Source organism: Leucoraja erinacea, chromosome 19, assembly GCF_028641065.1.
Source record: "Leucoraja erinacea ecotype New England chromosome 19, Leri_hhj_1, whole genome shotgun sequence".
Taxonomy (NCBI): domain Eukaryota; kingdom Metazoa; phylum Chordata; class Chondrichthyes; order Rajiformes; family Rajidae; genus Leucoraja; species Leucoraja erinaceus.
Genome location: NC_073395.1, coordinates 4,218,934 through 4,234,927, shown reverse-complemented (window position 1 = coordinate 4,234,927; position 15,994 = coordinate 4,218,934). Strand labels below are relative to the sequence as shown.

Below are 15,994 nucleotides of genomic sequence, written 5' to 3'. Positions count from 1 at the left end.
TGTCTCCGGATGCCTACGAGCCGCCCCAGTAAACCAACTGCCCGTCCTCGCTAGCATCGCCCCAGCCAACATCAGACGAGAAGCAGCCACTCTGGCCCTCTCTCGAAAGGCACAGACCAGTGAACGCCACCTCCTCCATCAGATCGTCACAGAGACACCACAGTCGATCACAACATATTACTAGACCGTCTGGAAAACTGGGTGGGACTTTCGGGTACAGCATTAAAATGGTTTGAATCCTACTTGAAGGACAGGGACTACTTTATGTCTATAGGTAATTACACATCTGAGCGTGCAAAAATTACATGTAGAGTTCCCCAGGGCTCCATCATGGGGCCTCTTCTGTTTAACATCTACATGCTTCCACATGCTCAGATCATGAAAAACATCAAAATATGTTACCATAGTTACGCAGACGACACACAAATCTACATAACAATATCACCAGGAGACTATAGTCCAATACAAGCACTGAGTAGATGCATTGAGCAAATCAACCATTGGATGAACCAGAATTTTCTCCAATTAAACAAAGAAAAAACTGAAATAATTGTTTTTGGAGCCAAGGAAGAACGATTAAAAGTTAGCACCCAGCTTCAAATGGTAATGTTAAAAACAACAAACCAAGCCAGAAACTTAGGAGTAGTCATGGACTCAGACCTGGACTTCAACAGCCACATAAAAACAGTCACAAAGTGAGTCTACTATCACCTAAAGAATATATCAAGGATTAAAGGACTTATGTCTCAGCAGGATTTGGAAAAACTTGTCCATGCATTTATCTTCAGCAGGCTCGACTACTGTAACAGTGTCTTTACAGGTCTCCCTAAAAAGTCGATCAGACAGCTGCAGTTAATTCAGAATGCTGTTGCTCGAGTCCTCACTAAGACCAAAAAAGTAGATCACATTACTCCAGTTCTGAGGTCTTTACACTGGCTTCCTGTCTGTCAAAGAATTGATTTCAAAATACTACTGTTGGTTTACAAAGCACTGAATGGTTTAGGGCCAAAATACATTTCTGATCTTCTGCTTAGCTACGAACCACCCAGACCTCTCAGATCGTCTGGGACAAGTCTGCTCTGTGTCCCCAGCAGACAACAGTGTAGAAAATAACACTTGCAACCACAGTTGTAAAACACATGCAGCATATCATTACACACATTGAAGGCTTTGAGCCTTCTGAGGAAAAAGAGTCTGCTCTGGCCTTTTTTGTAGAGGAAGTCAGAGTTGACAGACCAGTCCAGTTTGTTTTATAACGAATGCACATCAGCACCTCTACTTCCTGAGAAGATTACGGAGAGTCGGTATGTCAAGGAGGACTCTCTCTAACTTCTACAGGTGCACAGTAGAGAGCATGCTGACCGGTTGCATCGTGGCTTGGTTCGGCAACTTGAGCGCCCAGGAGCGAAAAAGACTACAAAAAGTAGTAAACACTGCCCAGTCCATCATCATCTCTGACCTCCCTTCCATCGAGGGGATCTATCGCAGTCGCTGCCTCAAAAAGGCTGGCAGCATCATCAAGGACCCACATCATCCTGGCCACACACTCATCTCCCCGCTACCTTCAGGTAGAAGGTACAGGAGCCTGAAGACTGCAACATCCAGGTTCAGGAATAGCTACTTCCCCACGGCCATCAGGCTATTGAACTCAACTCAAACAAAACTTTAATAGCCCAATTATCTGTATATTTGCACTTTATCTGTTTTATTTATTCATGTGTGTATATATTTATACAATGGTATATGGACACACTGATCTGTTCTGTATTCATGCCTTCTATATTCTGTTGTGCTGAAGCAAAGCAAGAATTTCATTGTCCTATCTGGGACCCATGACAATAAACTCTCTTGAGTTGTTTCAGCCCTTCTTCAGACTGAGAGTCAGGGAGGAGGGAAACTAGAGATAAGGAAGGATAAGGTGTGAAAACGAGACATCAAAAGAGACGCTGTTCAAGGAATGGAAGAAGGGTCTCAACCTTAAACGTCACCCATTCCTTTTCTCCAGAGTTGCTGCCTGTCCCACTGAGTTACTACTGCGTTTTGTGTCTATCTTCGGTGTAAACCAGTTTCTCCAGTTCCTTCTTACACAGGGGAACCAGGGGCCTGGTATAGGTGCGTGGAAACCACACTACATAGAAACATGGAATCATAGACAAATAGGTGCAGGAGTAGGCCATTCAGCCCTTCGAGCCAGCACCGCCATACAGTATGATCATGGCTGATCATCTAAAATCAGTAACCCAATCCTGCTTTTTCCCCCATATCCCTTGAGTCTCTTAGCCCGAAGAGCTGAATCCAACTCTAACTCTCTGGGGTTGATCAGCCATGATCACATTGAATGGCGGTGCTGGCTCGAAGGGCCAAATGGCCTCCTCCTGCACCTATTGTCTATTGTCTCTCTTGAAACCGTGTCGGGCAGCGCCTGTGGAGGTGAAATGGAGAGTCTGGAGAAGGGTGTATGTGTAGGAAGTGGCAGATGCTGGTTTACACCGAAGATTCACCAAAAAATGCTGGAGTAACTCAGTGGGTCGGGCAGCATCTCTGTAGAACAGGAAGGGGCGATGGTTCGGGTTCGGGTTCGGGTTCGGGTCGCCCATCCCTGCACAGAGGCTGAAGAAGGGTTTCGGCCCGAAACGTTGCCTATTTCCTTCGCTCCATAGATGCTGCTGCACCCGCTGAGTTTCTCCAGCACTTTTCTCAGCGGGTGCAGCAGCATCTATGGAGCGAAGGAAATAGGCAACGTTTCGGGCCGAAACCCTTCCGGGTTTCGGCCCGAAACGTTGCCTATTTCCTTCAGGGTTTCGGCCCGAAACGTTGCCTATTTCCTTCGCTCCATAGATGCTGCTGCACCCGCTGAGTTTCTCCAGCTTTTTTGTGTACCTTCGATTCTCCAGCATCTGCAGTTCCTTCTTAAACCCTGCACAGAGGCTGCCCGACCCGCTCAGTTCCTCCAGCACTTTGGTTTTCCCTCGCTACTCGAGCATCTGCAGTTCCTTGGAGTATTTAATTGGCAACATATTTTTAAGCGGACAGGACTCCCGGTGAGGGGGGGGAGAGAGGGGGAGGAGAGGGGGGAGAGGGGGGGGAGGGAGGGGGGAGAGAGAGGGGGGAGAGGGAAGGGGGGGAATGCAGCATTCTTCCTGTAACAGGACGAATGAACGGCTTGGCAAGTAACATGTTGTGAAATCACACATTGTATCGCGTGCTTTATGTATTGTATCTGTGTGTTTCCATGGACTGACAGCATGGGGTTATTTTCACCCGCAAACAGCACCAACCAGTGGCAAGGATGTGTTTGCGGACTTTAAATTCGGACATGATCTGATTTGCAGCAGCAACAGCAGCAGCAACAACTCACAGCAAAGATCAGATTCCCAGCGGAAAGTTGCAGGCGTTCGCCAAAAAGGGACGGGGAATGCAGCGCTCCAGTCTCAGGGATTGCAAGGTAAAAGGGACAAATAATTATCTTTCAACTCAATTTAAATCCCTGGAGCAGAGTTGCTTTGCAGGAGCAGTGCAGAAAACGAATCACGTTAAAATGGCTGTCCTGCAGTCAACAAAATAACTCGGTTATTAAACAACATGTGTATTTTTCTGAAGATAGACAGACACTAAAATCTGGAGCAACTCAGCGGGACCTGCAGACATTTCTGAGCTTAATATTAAATTATTTTATTTCCATTTAAAATCTTTAGTTTCCGTCATGTTCCAGAGTAAAAGTTTGTTTTCTTCTTGTGTGGGTCGATTCTTACCATATAACAATGACAGCACGGAAACAGGCCACTCGGCCCTTCTAGCCCGTGCCGAACACTTACTCTCACCTAGTCCCATCTACCTGCACTCAGACCATAACCCTCCATTCCTTTCCCGTCCATATAACTATCCAATTTATTTTTAAATTATACCAACGAACCTGCCTCCACCACCTCCACTGGAAGCTCATTCCACACCGCTACCACTCTCTGAGTAAATAAGTTCCCCCTCATGTTACCCCTAAACTTTTGTCCCTTAATTCTCAAATCATGTCCTCTTGTTTGGATCTTCCCTACTCTCAATGGAAAAAGCTTATCCACGTCAACTCTGTCTATCCCTCTCATCATCTTAAAGACCTCTATCAAGTCCCCCCTTAACCTTCTGCACTCCAAAGAATAAAGACCTATCTTGGTCAACCTTTCTCTGTAACTTAGGTGCTGAAACCCAGGCAACATTCTAGTAAATCTCCTCTGTACTCTCTCTATTTTGGTGACGAGTGCAGTCCTGAGCTAGCATATTGTTTCTGACTGGCTCCATTTCCCACAATCACCGCTAAAAGTTGTTGGCAGATTGCAGAAAGGAGAGATTTCAGATGTGGGGATCTCCTGGGGCAAAGAAGGGAAGAGATTGGACTTTTTTTCCGCCTTCAATCACAGTGAGGAATGTGAAGGAGTTACATGTGTTTATGCTAAAATGTGTTTTGTGTGTTCCGTTGCTTTTTATTTGTATGACTGGCGTGGCAAATGAAATTCCTCGTGTGTTGCAAAACATACTTGGCTACTAAAGTATTATTGTATTGCAGAGTAATGATATGAAGCAAAACGTAACAAACTGCTGCTGAAACTCAGTCATGTTTTATGCCAAATATTCCGTTGGCAAGCTAACTGGTTGCCAAAGGTACATCACGTTCCACCAACTGCAAGTTGTGCTGGCTTTCATCCACAGACTGCACACAAGTCATTGATGGGGCAAGTTGCCGTTCACAAGGGATAGGAGTAGAATTAGGCCATTCGGCCAATCAAGTCAACTCTGCCATTTAATCATGGCTGATCTCTGCCTCCTAATCCCATTTTCCTGCCTTCTCCCCATAACCCTTGACACCCGTTCTAATCAGGAATTTGTCTATCTCTTCTTGGTTCCTTGGTGGTCCAAAATATTCCAAATGGAATTTAAACTGGAGGTGGTGGAGGGAGGGCTTAAGCCAGAGAGGGTTATTGGGAAGAAAGAGCTACCTTCAATTTAGTTGCATCTGGTTGGGTAACTATAGTTGGGTGGAGATTATTTCATGCTTTAATTGTGTGGGGGAAGAACGAATTGCTGTACACATCTGTCTTTGTAGCTGGGATCACAAATTGGATCTGATTTGGCCTCCACAGCCCTCTGTGGCAATGAGTTCCACAGATTAACTACCCTCTGACTAAAGAAGTTCCTCCTCGCCTTTCTAAAAAGTGCCCTTTAATTCTGAGGCTATGACCTCTGGTCCCAGACTCTCCCACCAGTGGAAACATCCTCTCCACGTCCACTCTATGCCTTTCATTATTCTGTAAATTTCAATGAGGTTCCCCCCCCTCTCAACCTTCTAAACTCCAGCGAGTACAGGTGCAGGGCTGTCAAACGCTCATCATATGCTAACCCACTCATTCCTGGAATCATTCTTGTAAACCTCCTCTGGACCCTCTCCAGAGCCAGCACATCCTTCATCAGATATGTGGCCCAAATTTGCTCACAATACTCAAAATGTGGCCTACATTTTTGTTCCTCTCTCCACAAATTTTGTTTGAACTAGAAAGACTGCAGAGACAATTTACAAGGATGTTGCCAGGATTCGAAGGCCTGAGCTATCGGGAGTGTTAAGGTTCACTTCTTAAAAAACTGACAACTCACAATGCGTTAGGTAAACCAACTCAAGCTTTACTGATCATCAGCCGGCGAGAATGTCGGGGATACAGAGTCAAGTATGCAACAGACTCTTGACTCTCCTGAGCTACCACTCTAATGAATGAAGACATACGGCATCTTTTATAGTGTTTTAGAAACATGGTCAGATGCTTGTACGTCAACGGGAATCTTTAATTTACAGGTATCAAACAAATCCAAGCTTTAGTTCCACATCAGTAAATCCTCATCTGTAAGAGAGGAGGGTAGACCCTAGCACAGAGAAGCCACAGAAGTGAAGCTCAGAAAGGCGTTTACTGGATCCCAATAGACAAGAGTCCAAGGTCAATCCTGAACAAGTGGACAAGGCTCAGCATGGGAGAGTAATCTGTGACTCAGCTAAGACAGAGATAAACATCAGGTCTTGAGGGGGGTGGTTCTGGGACCCCACACCTAACTGTTGAGCCTTCCCAAAGAATTCAATGAAACACCAGTGAAGGGAGGTGCCCACTTGATAACCCATATGATCTACTTGCATTGTTGAGTTAGTTATTGCATATTGCATATTGAGTTAGTTATTGTCCTTATCATAAGTTAGTATAATCAGTTTAGATAGTGCTTTGGGCTTGGTTGTCACGGTTGAGCACATATCCTGGTGTTCTAGCACAAGTACTTGGTGTTTTAATTGTAACTAGGGAAGTTACAGAAGATCAAATAGAACAAGTTGTCCAACAACTTTAGGCTGTGCACGCCACATGCAAGAAGCAGATTGTAACTAGACCAAGTGCCGACTCCACCAACGTTCCCCCAGCCTAAGTTGCTCCTCCTCTTCACCCTCCCTCTTCAATCTCTAGAGGGAGGGGGGAGAGGGGGAGGGGGAGTAGAGAGATAGGGACGGTAGAGAGAAGGGGCAGAGTGGGAGGGGGCAGAGGGAAAGGGAGGGAGGGAGGTAGAGTGGGGGGAGGGAGGGTAGAGAGGGAGTGGGCGAGGGAGGGAGGGGGTAGAGAGAGAGAGGGTGGGGGTGGAGAAGGTGGGAGTGAGGATAGATAGGGGGGGGTGCATCTCCCTCCGCCACACCCCCCACTCCCCCTTCCCAACTCCCTCTACCACCCCATTCCCCATCCCACCTCCCTCCTCCTCACTTCCCTCATCCTCCTCCCCTCACTCCCATTCCCTGCTCCAGCACCTACCCGGGTGGTACAGCAGCGCCAGGGCCTGTAACTCGGCCTGGTTCACGTACATGGCCCGGCCCTGGCTGTAGACTGCAGCCATCCACACAAGCGCAGGAGTGGCCCTCCCTCCCTCCCTGAGTGTCCCGTCCCGTCCCGTCCTGCCTTGCCAGTGCATTGTGACGTCACTCGGGGTTTTCCCCCCCCCGAAATGGGTGAGTTTTCAGGCTGTTTTTAAAAACTTTAAACGATTATTAAGTTTGGAAATACAGGTGGGAATGCGACGGGAAGATGTTTATCGCCTCGACTGGAAAAATGTGAGTAGGGTGTGTGAATATGTGAAGGCTGTGGCCTAGCGTTTGGAAGAAGTTAGGAAAACTAGATTGACACATCCTTGGCACAAACACAAACAATAGGAAGAGATTTAGTATTATAGAGATTCACAGGTGAAAATACTTGAGCATACTGTCATTGAACAAAGGACGAGACAGTGTTTGCTGAGCCGCTGTTACTCCAGCACTTTGTGTTTACCTTCGAAGTAAACCAGCATCTGCGGTTCCTTCCCACACAGTATCTGCTGCCCTCTGTGATTAGCAGGCACGGTGACACATCATTCCTCACAGCAAAAGCGAAGCAGTTTAGGGGCTGTCCCACTTGGGCGACCTAATCCACGAGTCCAGAAGAGTGTCTTCGACCTTCAAGCTCCAGGGCACTCGCCTGGAACGCCTCGAGCTGCATTAAACGTCCGTGTTGAAACTACGAGCTGAATCGATCGATCGATCCCCACAGACAGACACCCACACAGACATACGCACGCACGCGCACACACACATACACATACACACACACACACACACACACACACACACATACATATACACACACACACACACACACACACACACACACACACACACACACACACACACACACACACACACACACACACACACATATACACACACACACACATATACACACAAAGGCGGGGGACAGGGAAAGCGGGGGAGCGCTGTGTGAAATTCACATCCGCGATGAAGAAGGTAAAACGGCTGCACATTAACAGTAAGTCCTTTAGAGAGCGAGAAGGGGGGGGAGAAGGGGGGGGGGGAGAGAAGGAGGGGAGACACTTTTAAGAAGTATAATAAAGTTTAGCGGGCATTTTACCAGTCGGTCTTCCTTGGTCCTGAAAACTCCAATGAGCCAATTAAAATGCCCGGTCAGCGAAGGTGGATTGCCTACGGCTGCCCTCGACTGCCTGTAACTAAACAGCGACCCCACTCCGCTGCACTACGAGTTAAAACGAACCATGCCGACCAAATTTTACTCGCGGAAAATTTTTAAACATGCTGAAAATTCTCCGCGACCCAGCGAGTATTCGGGAACTTCCCTCGAGCATGAAGGAGAGTTCCAGCGACCTCATAGGACCACGTGTCGACCATGCTGCAAGTTTGAAGATCGAGACAATCTCCTAAACTCACAGATTAGGTCGCCAAAGTGGGACAGCCCCTTAACGCTGCACTCTCATTTATTCACAGGCTTGGCAGGATGCAGGACTTCCCCTCTCCACAACCAGCAACGAGGCCTGCAAATTATACGATGCTTTTCTAACTCAGGTAAGGCTTCATTCTAATGAAATTAATTAAATCCATTAACTAATATTTTCTGCCTGATATTTCATTGCACCATTATCACAATTAAGACGGCAAAGGTTTACCAAGGTAGTTCATCTTCTGAAGTATTTATGTACAGAAAGATTTGGCTCGTGCTTTAAACTTTATGGAAACATTATTTTTAATTAAAATGCCTAGTGATGACTCCATTTATTGAATCATTGGTTTGGGAATATACGGTCACAATGGCCAGTGCCTATGATAGTAATTATAGAACAGGTAAAAGAAGGATTTGGAAAAGCCCCAATCCTCCAGATTCTACAAATGCATCATGTATTGTCTTTCTATTTAGTGTAAGGTAAAGCCAGCAAAGTCCGATCAAGGATAGTCCGAGGGTCACGAAAGAGGTAGATAGTAGTTCAGCACTGCTCTTTAGTGGTGGTTGGATGAATCGTTTGCCTGATAACAGCTGGGAGGAAACTGTCCGTGAATCTGGAGGTGTGCGTTTACACACTTCTGTACCTTTTGCCTGATGGAAGAGGAGAGGGTGCGACTCGTCCTTGATTATGCTGCTGGCCTTTGCCGAGGCAGCGAGAGGTATAAATGGAGTCAATAGAAGGGAGGCTGGTTTTGTGTGATGGTCTGGGCTGCGTCCACAATTCGCTGCAATTTCTTGCAGAGGGCCTCAATCCATTCACGGCAGTCATTGGGAATGTTTTCTGACATAAGCTCCGAAGACGAACTGAATAAGAAATAATGAGTAATTCCCTGGTTTTCCCTGTATGGTCACTGGGATCTCACTGTACCAATTGGTGCATCTGACAATAAATGTAACTTGAATTTGGTGTCTGAAGTTTCTGAACAAAATGGGATCAATTCCACCGGTTATGCTCTTGCTTCACACGAAAAGAATGTTTCACTGCTTATTCCACAGTGGATCAGTTGGACCAACGATGCAAGTCTCGGAGGGATTGAGGGTTGTCAGTCTCGGCTAAAGGCCGCTGATCCAGACTTTGGTGAGTTGACAATCTATCAGTTGAAGTTCAAACATATATTGTGAGATTGAAGCAGTGCAACAAAAACTTTATATTAAAAAAAAAAAGATTTTTTTAATTAAAAAAAAAAATTTTTTTATTTAGTTTTCAGGACATAACACAGAAACATAGAAAATAGGTGCAGGAGTAGAGGCCATTCGGCCCTTCGAGCCTGCACCGCCATTCAATATGATCATGGCTGATCATCCAACTCAGTATCCTGTACCTGCCTTCTCTCCATATGCCCTGATCCCTTTAGCCACAAGGGCCACATCTAACTCCCTTTTAAATATAGCCAATGAACTGGCCTCAACTACCTTCTGCGGCAGAGAATTCCAGAGATTCACCACTCTCTGTGTGAAAAATATTTTCCTCATCTCGGTCCTAAAAGACTTCTCCCTTATCCTTAAACTGTGACCCCCTTGTTCTGGACTTCCCCAACATCGGGAACAATCTGTTCAAGAAGGAACTGCAGATGCTGGAAAATCGAAGGTTCACAAAATTGCTGGAGAAACTCAGCGGGTGCAGCAGCATACCCGCTGTACCTTCGGGAACAATCTTCCTCCATCTAGCCTGTCCAACCCCTTAAGAATTTTGTAAGTTTCTATAAGATCCCCCCCTCAATCTTCTAAATTCTAGCGAGTACAAGCCGAGTCTATCCAGTCTTTCTTCATATGAAAGACCTGACATCCCAGGAATCAGTCTGGTGACACAAAGTGCAAAGTTGTCTATTTGTTACAGACAGAGTGTACGAAAAGAATAAATAAAAAACAACTTGTGCTAACATGTAACAAGACAACAACAATAAAAGAAAAATGAGATACCAAAAATAATCCCTCCCCAGCCAGTCACTGCCAGTGAGCATAAGCAAACATCAGCCTGTCACAACAATAATCCACGATAAATGAATGGGTAGACTGTTAAGCTGTTCAACTGTGCTTGATGATCAAGCATTTATAAAGTCTGGAATGCATTTAAAAAAGGTTCCCATGCTTTCTGAAACCTTCCATTTGAATGTTGAAGTGAGTACCTGATTTTCTCGAGCTTTAGGCAGGACATAATATCTGTCAGCCATTGTGTGTGAGCGGGCGGGGTAGGTGCCTGAGCAAGATTGTTCGCCTGAACGAATACTTTAAATTAAAAGTAAACTTGATTGGATAATTTTATAATCTGAATGTCACAAAAGCTGGGTGGGTCTGGACATAGAGCAGGGAATTCTGGTTTATCCAGTAATGGTAACGGCTGCTAAAGTCGTAACAAACCTATCGTTCAAGAAGAAGAGATGATGAAAGGGAGCCAGGGGAAATATCTCTTGGAAAATCGCTGCTGAGAGAGATTTGGAAATATATTGAAACTCATCAAGGAGCAAAACTGCGTTCCTGCTCAAAGTGAAGTGCAGATAGAAACATAGGAAAACGGGTGCAGGAGGAGGCCATTCGGCCCTTCGAGCCAGCACTGCCATTCAATATGATCATGGCTGATCATCCAAAATCAGTGCCCCGTTTCTGCTTTCCCCCCTCATATCCCTTGATTCCGTTAGCCCCAAAAGATACATCTAACTCTCTTGAAAACATCTAGTGATTGGCCTCCACTGCCTTCTGTGGCAGAGAATTCCACAGATTCACAACTCTCTGGGTGAAGAAGTTATAGATAATAGAGTAGGCCATTCGGCCCTTCGAGCCAGCACCGCCATGCGCAATGTTTTATGTGTCATACCTAACTGTCACTGTATGTCATGTTTTACTTGCGGGCGGAGCACCAAGGCAAATTCCTTGTATGTGAATACTTGGCCAATAGACGTATTCATTCATTATATGAAAAAGTCTTGAATGTAATATTTTTCACCTTCCTTTTCTCTCTCAGTGATGGGGCATGTCATCATCAACGGGCTGGAGCTGATTGGCACAGGGCGGTCGGTTGTGCTGGATAAGGACCTGGCTGCCTCGATCAAGAGGATGGCTGAACTCTCAAAGACACAAGAGGTCACCGAGCGGGAACGTTTACATGTCAGAGCGCTGGAGATGTTTGCAAAGGGGTAGGAAGAGTTACTGCGATCTGTTTTACCTGTAGTTGGCGGATGTGCAGGAGTGGGCGCCGTCTGTGTATGGCAGCCTGCCCGCAGTCCGCCTCATCACGATTTTGATTTTAAGTCCTGTCCTATCCTGTTATTAAAATGTTAGTTGGAGGTCTTTTATGTGGTGGGTGGGGAAGGGGGAAACTTTATTTCTTAGTCCCCCTACCTGGTCGGAGAGGCAGCATCCCTCCGAGCTGCATCTTCGCCCCGTCCTCACGGCCTACCATCGAGAGTGGAGCGGCGTTTCCTGTCGGGACCAGCCGCAACTACAACTTCGGCGGCGGCGCAGAGCTGGGACACCAACACGCAGCGGGCGATGCCTTACCGGGTCGCCGTGCGGTAAGCTCCGGAGCACTGTGGCTGCGGGCGTCCGGCCGCGGGCGGCGCTGGATTTGGGGCGCCGCGGAGCCTGGGATTGAGTTGGCCGGGGTCGGAGCTCCAACTACGAGTGCCCCAGTCTCCGGGGAGGAGGCAGCCGCTCCAGACTTTCCAAGCCGCTGAGGAATGTTTCACCCGATGCCGGAGTTCCATCTTCACGGCAAGAGGGCTCTGAAAATTATCGGACTGGCTGCACGGCCACAAATAGGCCCCGACCTCGGGTGTTTCACAGAGGAAGAGGACTTAACTTTCTGGTGCCTTTCCCCGCAGTGGAAATATCTGATTCTGCTGTGGGGGGACGTTTGTGTTGAACTCTATCATGTGTTCTGTTCATTTCATTCATTTTTTTAACCCGTTTCTATGGTTTGTATGGAAACTTATTATCTATTTTATGTAAAGCACTTTGGTGTCAATGCTAGTTGACTTAAAACATGCTATATAAATAAAACTTACTTACTAGTTTAAAATGAAAGTCTATTTCCGTGCATGGCTGACATTTATTAGCACGGGCCAATGGCAGCGGTGGTTACATTTGTATGACGAGCCTCTACCATCAATATTTGTGTGGGGGGGGGGGGCAGGTTTTAGTCCCTGTAAAGCACAACTAAAGTTATGTTAGTAACATAAAACTTTTCAACTTTATGTTAGTTTATTAAAATGTATCACTCTCTACCAGAACACTAGGGCCAGCACAATCAACAAACTAGAGGAATTGATCATTAAATGAATGATATAACTCATAAGGTCATAAGTGATGGGAGCAGAATTAGGCCATTCAGCCCATCGTCCGTATTCAATCATGGCTGATCTATCTCTCCTTCATAACCCCATTCTCCTGCCTTCTCCCCATAACCTCTGACACCTGTAGTAATCAAGAATCTAATCAAGAGTCTGAAGAAGGGTTTCGGCCCGAAACGTTGCCTATTTCCTTCGCTCCATTGATGCTGCTGCACCCACTGAGTTTCTCCAGTACTTGTGTCCACCTAAGAATCTATCTATCTCTGCCTTTAAAATATCCACTGATGCATGAAGTTCTACTCTTGGAACAAAATGTTTCCAAGTATGCTTTCAGAATGTGTTTACTGGTTAAAACAAAATGGGAATGGAGAATGGCGTGTGTTTTTCTTTCATGTTCATTCCACTTTCTGTGGATTCATTTCTACTGAGTCGCGTTGGATCCTGTAATTCTACATGTGATGGATCGTGTGGATCATCTTCTGGTTTTGTCAGTATTGAGGGATTCCTCTGGGTGCAATTAACCGACAAACACGCACGTCTTTGGGATGCGGGAGGAATCCTCGCGGAGAGCGTGCAAACTCCACACAGACAGCAGTCGAAGCCAGGATCACACCTGGGCCTCTGGCGCTGTGAGGCAGTGGCTGTACCAGCTGCTGCGCGTCCCGTGATCTCTGGCCGATGTGGAAATTAAGAAGTCCAATTTTCAGCGAATTGTTAAAAAATGCATTTACCATTTTGAAAACATCAACAAATGCTCGGTCAAGATTCACACTGGAATTCTTTTGAATGTTTTGTTCAGGTCTCTTCCAAAAGCATGTGATATCTGGGAACAGATCCTTCTGGACAACCCAACTGATCTGCTGGCGTTGAAATTAGCGCACGACTCCTACTTCTATCTGGGATTCCAGCCACAACTGAGAGACTCTATTGCTCGAGTCCTTCCACACTGGACCCCAACAATCCCGCTATACGGGTAGGTCATTTGTCACCGCAGCAGAAAGCACCAAGACATGATCTTTTTCATTGTCTTTCATTTGTGGCTGTTATTAGACCAGGGGAAATGATAGAAAGACATCTCCTAATGTTGTATTTCAAATTCAATTATTTGGGTTTTTTTGGGCAATACCTGTAAATATAAATGTATCAAATCTGAGGTAAGAAATGTTTGAGGTATGATTACAGCTGGGATCAATTTCTGATGTATTAAAGAGGTTATTAAAGAGCTCATACACCAGAATCAAACATCATTGCTCTGTGTCAATGGCCTTGTGTTCTTTGTGTAGGAAGGAACAGCAGATGGGGGTTTACACATGGGGTTAGACACAAAATGCTGGAGTAAAAGGCCTGTCTACTTGCCGATTTTTATCGGCGACTGCCAGCGCCATATCACTGTCGCCAGAAGATTTTGAACATTTCAAAATCCAGCGGCGACACAAAAAAATGTTGCGACACTTGAAAAAACACCGCAAGTGAATATACGTCATCACGTCGCCAATTGTTCGGTGACCTGATGCATCAGTCAATGATGCCGGCAGTCACCGGAAAACAATCAGCAAGTGGGACAGGCCCTTAACTCAGCGGGTCAAGTCAAGTCAAGTTTATTTGTCACATACACATACGAGATGTGCAGTGAAATGAAAGTGGCAATGCTCGCGGACTTTTGTGCAAAAGACAAACAACAAAACAACCAAACAAATTATAAACACAATCATAACACACATATTCTTTTACATAATAAATAATAGAAGGAAAAACGTTCTGTAGAGTTAGTCCCTGGTGAGAAAGGCGTTTACAGTCCGAATTGCCTCTGGGAAGAAACTCCTTCTCAACCTCTCCGTTCTCACTGCATGGCAACGGAGGGGTCAGGAGCATCTCTGGAGAAAAGAGGGGAGAGAGAAACTAGAGATATGCTTTAGATATCTCTACAAACTAACTGGAGATATTTGTGTTCTTTCCCCTGTGTAGTTACTTGAAAGGCATGTATTCGTTTGGACTGGTGGAGACAAACTTTTATGATCTGGCAGAAAAAACAGCAACAGAGGTAAGTGATAACGAGTCGGCAAAGGTGACGGTCAAACACATGAGTTGCGTTCACCATCTCATAGAAACATAGAAAATAGGTGCAGGAGTAGGCCATTCGGCCCTTCGAGCCTGCACCGCCATTCAATATGATCATGATCCAACTCTGTATCCTGTACCTGCCTTCTCACCATACATAGAAAATAGGTGCAGGAGTAGGCCATTCAGCCCTTTGAGCCTGCACCGCCATTCAATATGATCGTGGCTGATCATCCAACTCCCTGATCCCTTTAGCCACAAGGGCCACATCTAACTCCCTCTTAAATATAGCCAATGAACCGGTCTCAACTACTTTCTGTGGCAGAGAATTCCACAGACTCGCTCTCTGTGTGAAAATGTTTTTTCTCATCTCGGTCCTAAAAATCTCGTGAGTTTCTGTTGTGGTGCAACTGCCCGGCTTGTCCTTCCCTCATGGTACTTGGAGACCGTATGACAGGTAGTGATATACAGGAGAGGTCGCTCAGTGAGTGTGAACGTGGGCTTAACGTAGCTCCTTCTTGCAGCCCCCCTTAGGTGGGGTGAAATCTTTAGGATCATGTGATATAAAGTCGGCCACTCGGTGGCACTGTGGTACAGCTGATGCCTCGCAGAGCCAGAGACTCTGGTTCGATCCTGACTACGGGTGCTGTCTGTACGGAGTTTGCACGTTCTCCCCGTGTGACCATGTGGGTTGTCTCCGGTTGTTCCAGTTTCCTCCCACATTCCAAAGACGTGCAGGTTTGAAGGTTAGGTAGACAAAAATGCTGGAGAAACTCAGCGAGTGCAGCAGCATCTATGGAGCGAAGGAAATGGGCAACGTTTCGGGCCGAAATCCTGAAGGAAATAGGCAACGTTTCGGGCCGAAACCCTTTCGGGTTTCGGCCCGAAACGTTGCCTATTTCCTTCGCTCCATAGATGCTGCTGCACCCGCTGAGTGTCTCCAGCATTTTTGTCTACCTTCGATTTTCCAGCATTTGCAGTTCCTTCTTAAACAGGTTTGAAGGTTAATTGGTTTCGGTAAAAGTGTAAATTGTCCCTAGTGTGTGTGTGTGTGTGTGTGTGTGTGTATAGGATAATGTTATGCCCCTGTCCTACTTGGGGAACCTGAACGGAAACCTCTGGAGACTTTGCGCCCCACCCAAGATTTCCGTGAGGTTCCCGGAGGTTTTTGTCAGTCTCCCTACCTGCTTCCACTACCTGCAACCACCTGCAACCTCCGGAAACCGCACGGAAACCTTGGGTGGGGCGCAAAGTCTCCAGAGGTTTCCGTGCAGGTTTCCTAAGTGGGACAGGGGCATTAGT

General features: G+C 46.2%; 1 protein-coding gene across 1 annotated transcript in view; it reads left to right on the top strand.

Annotated features, from left to right (window-relative positions):
- Positions 1 to 15,994, top strand: part of ttc38 (tetratricopeptide repeat domain 38) — a 38,446-nt gene that overhangs the window by 10,039 nt on the left and 12,413 nt on the right. Inside the window, exons 2-7 of the mRNA XM_055650120.1 lie at positions 3,272 to 3,445; positions 8,336 to 8,413; positions 9,345 to 9,426; positions 11,308 to 11,479; positions 13,434 to 13,607; positions 14,600 to 14,675. Coding sequence (XP_055506095.1) covers positions 3,416 to 3,445; positions 8,336 to 8,413; positions 9,345 to 9,426; positions 11,308 to 11,479; positions 13,434 to 13,607; positions 14,600 to 14,675 — 612 coding nt within the window. The 5' untranslated portion in view covers positions 3,272 to 3,415. The remainder of the gene's footprint in view (positions 1 to 3,271; positions 3,446 to 8,335; positions 8,414 to 9,344; positions 9,427 to 11,307; positions 11,480 to 13,433; positions 13,608 to 14,599; positions 14,676 to 15,994) is intronic.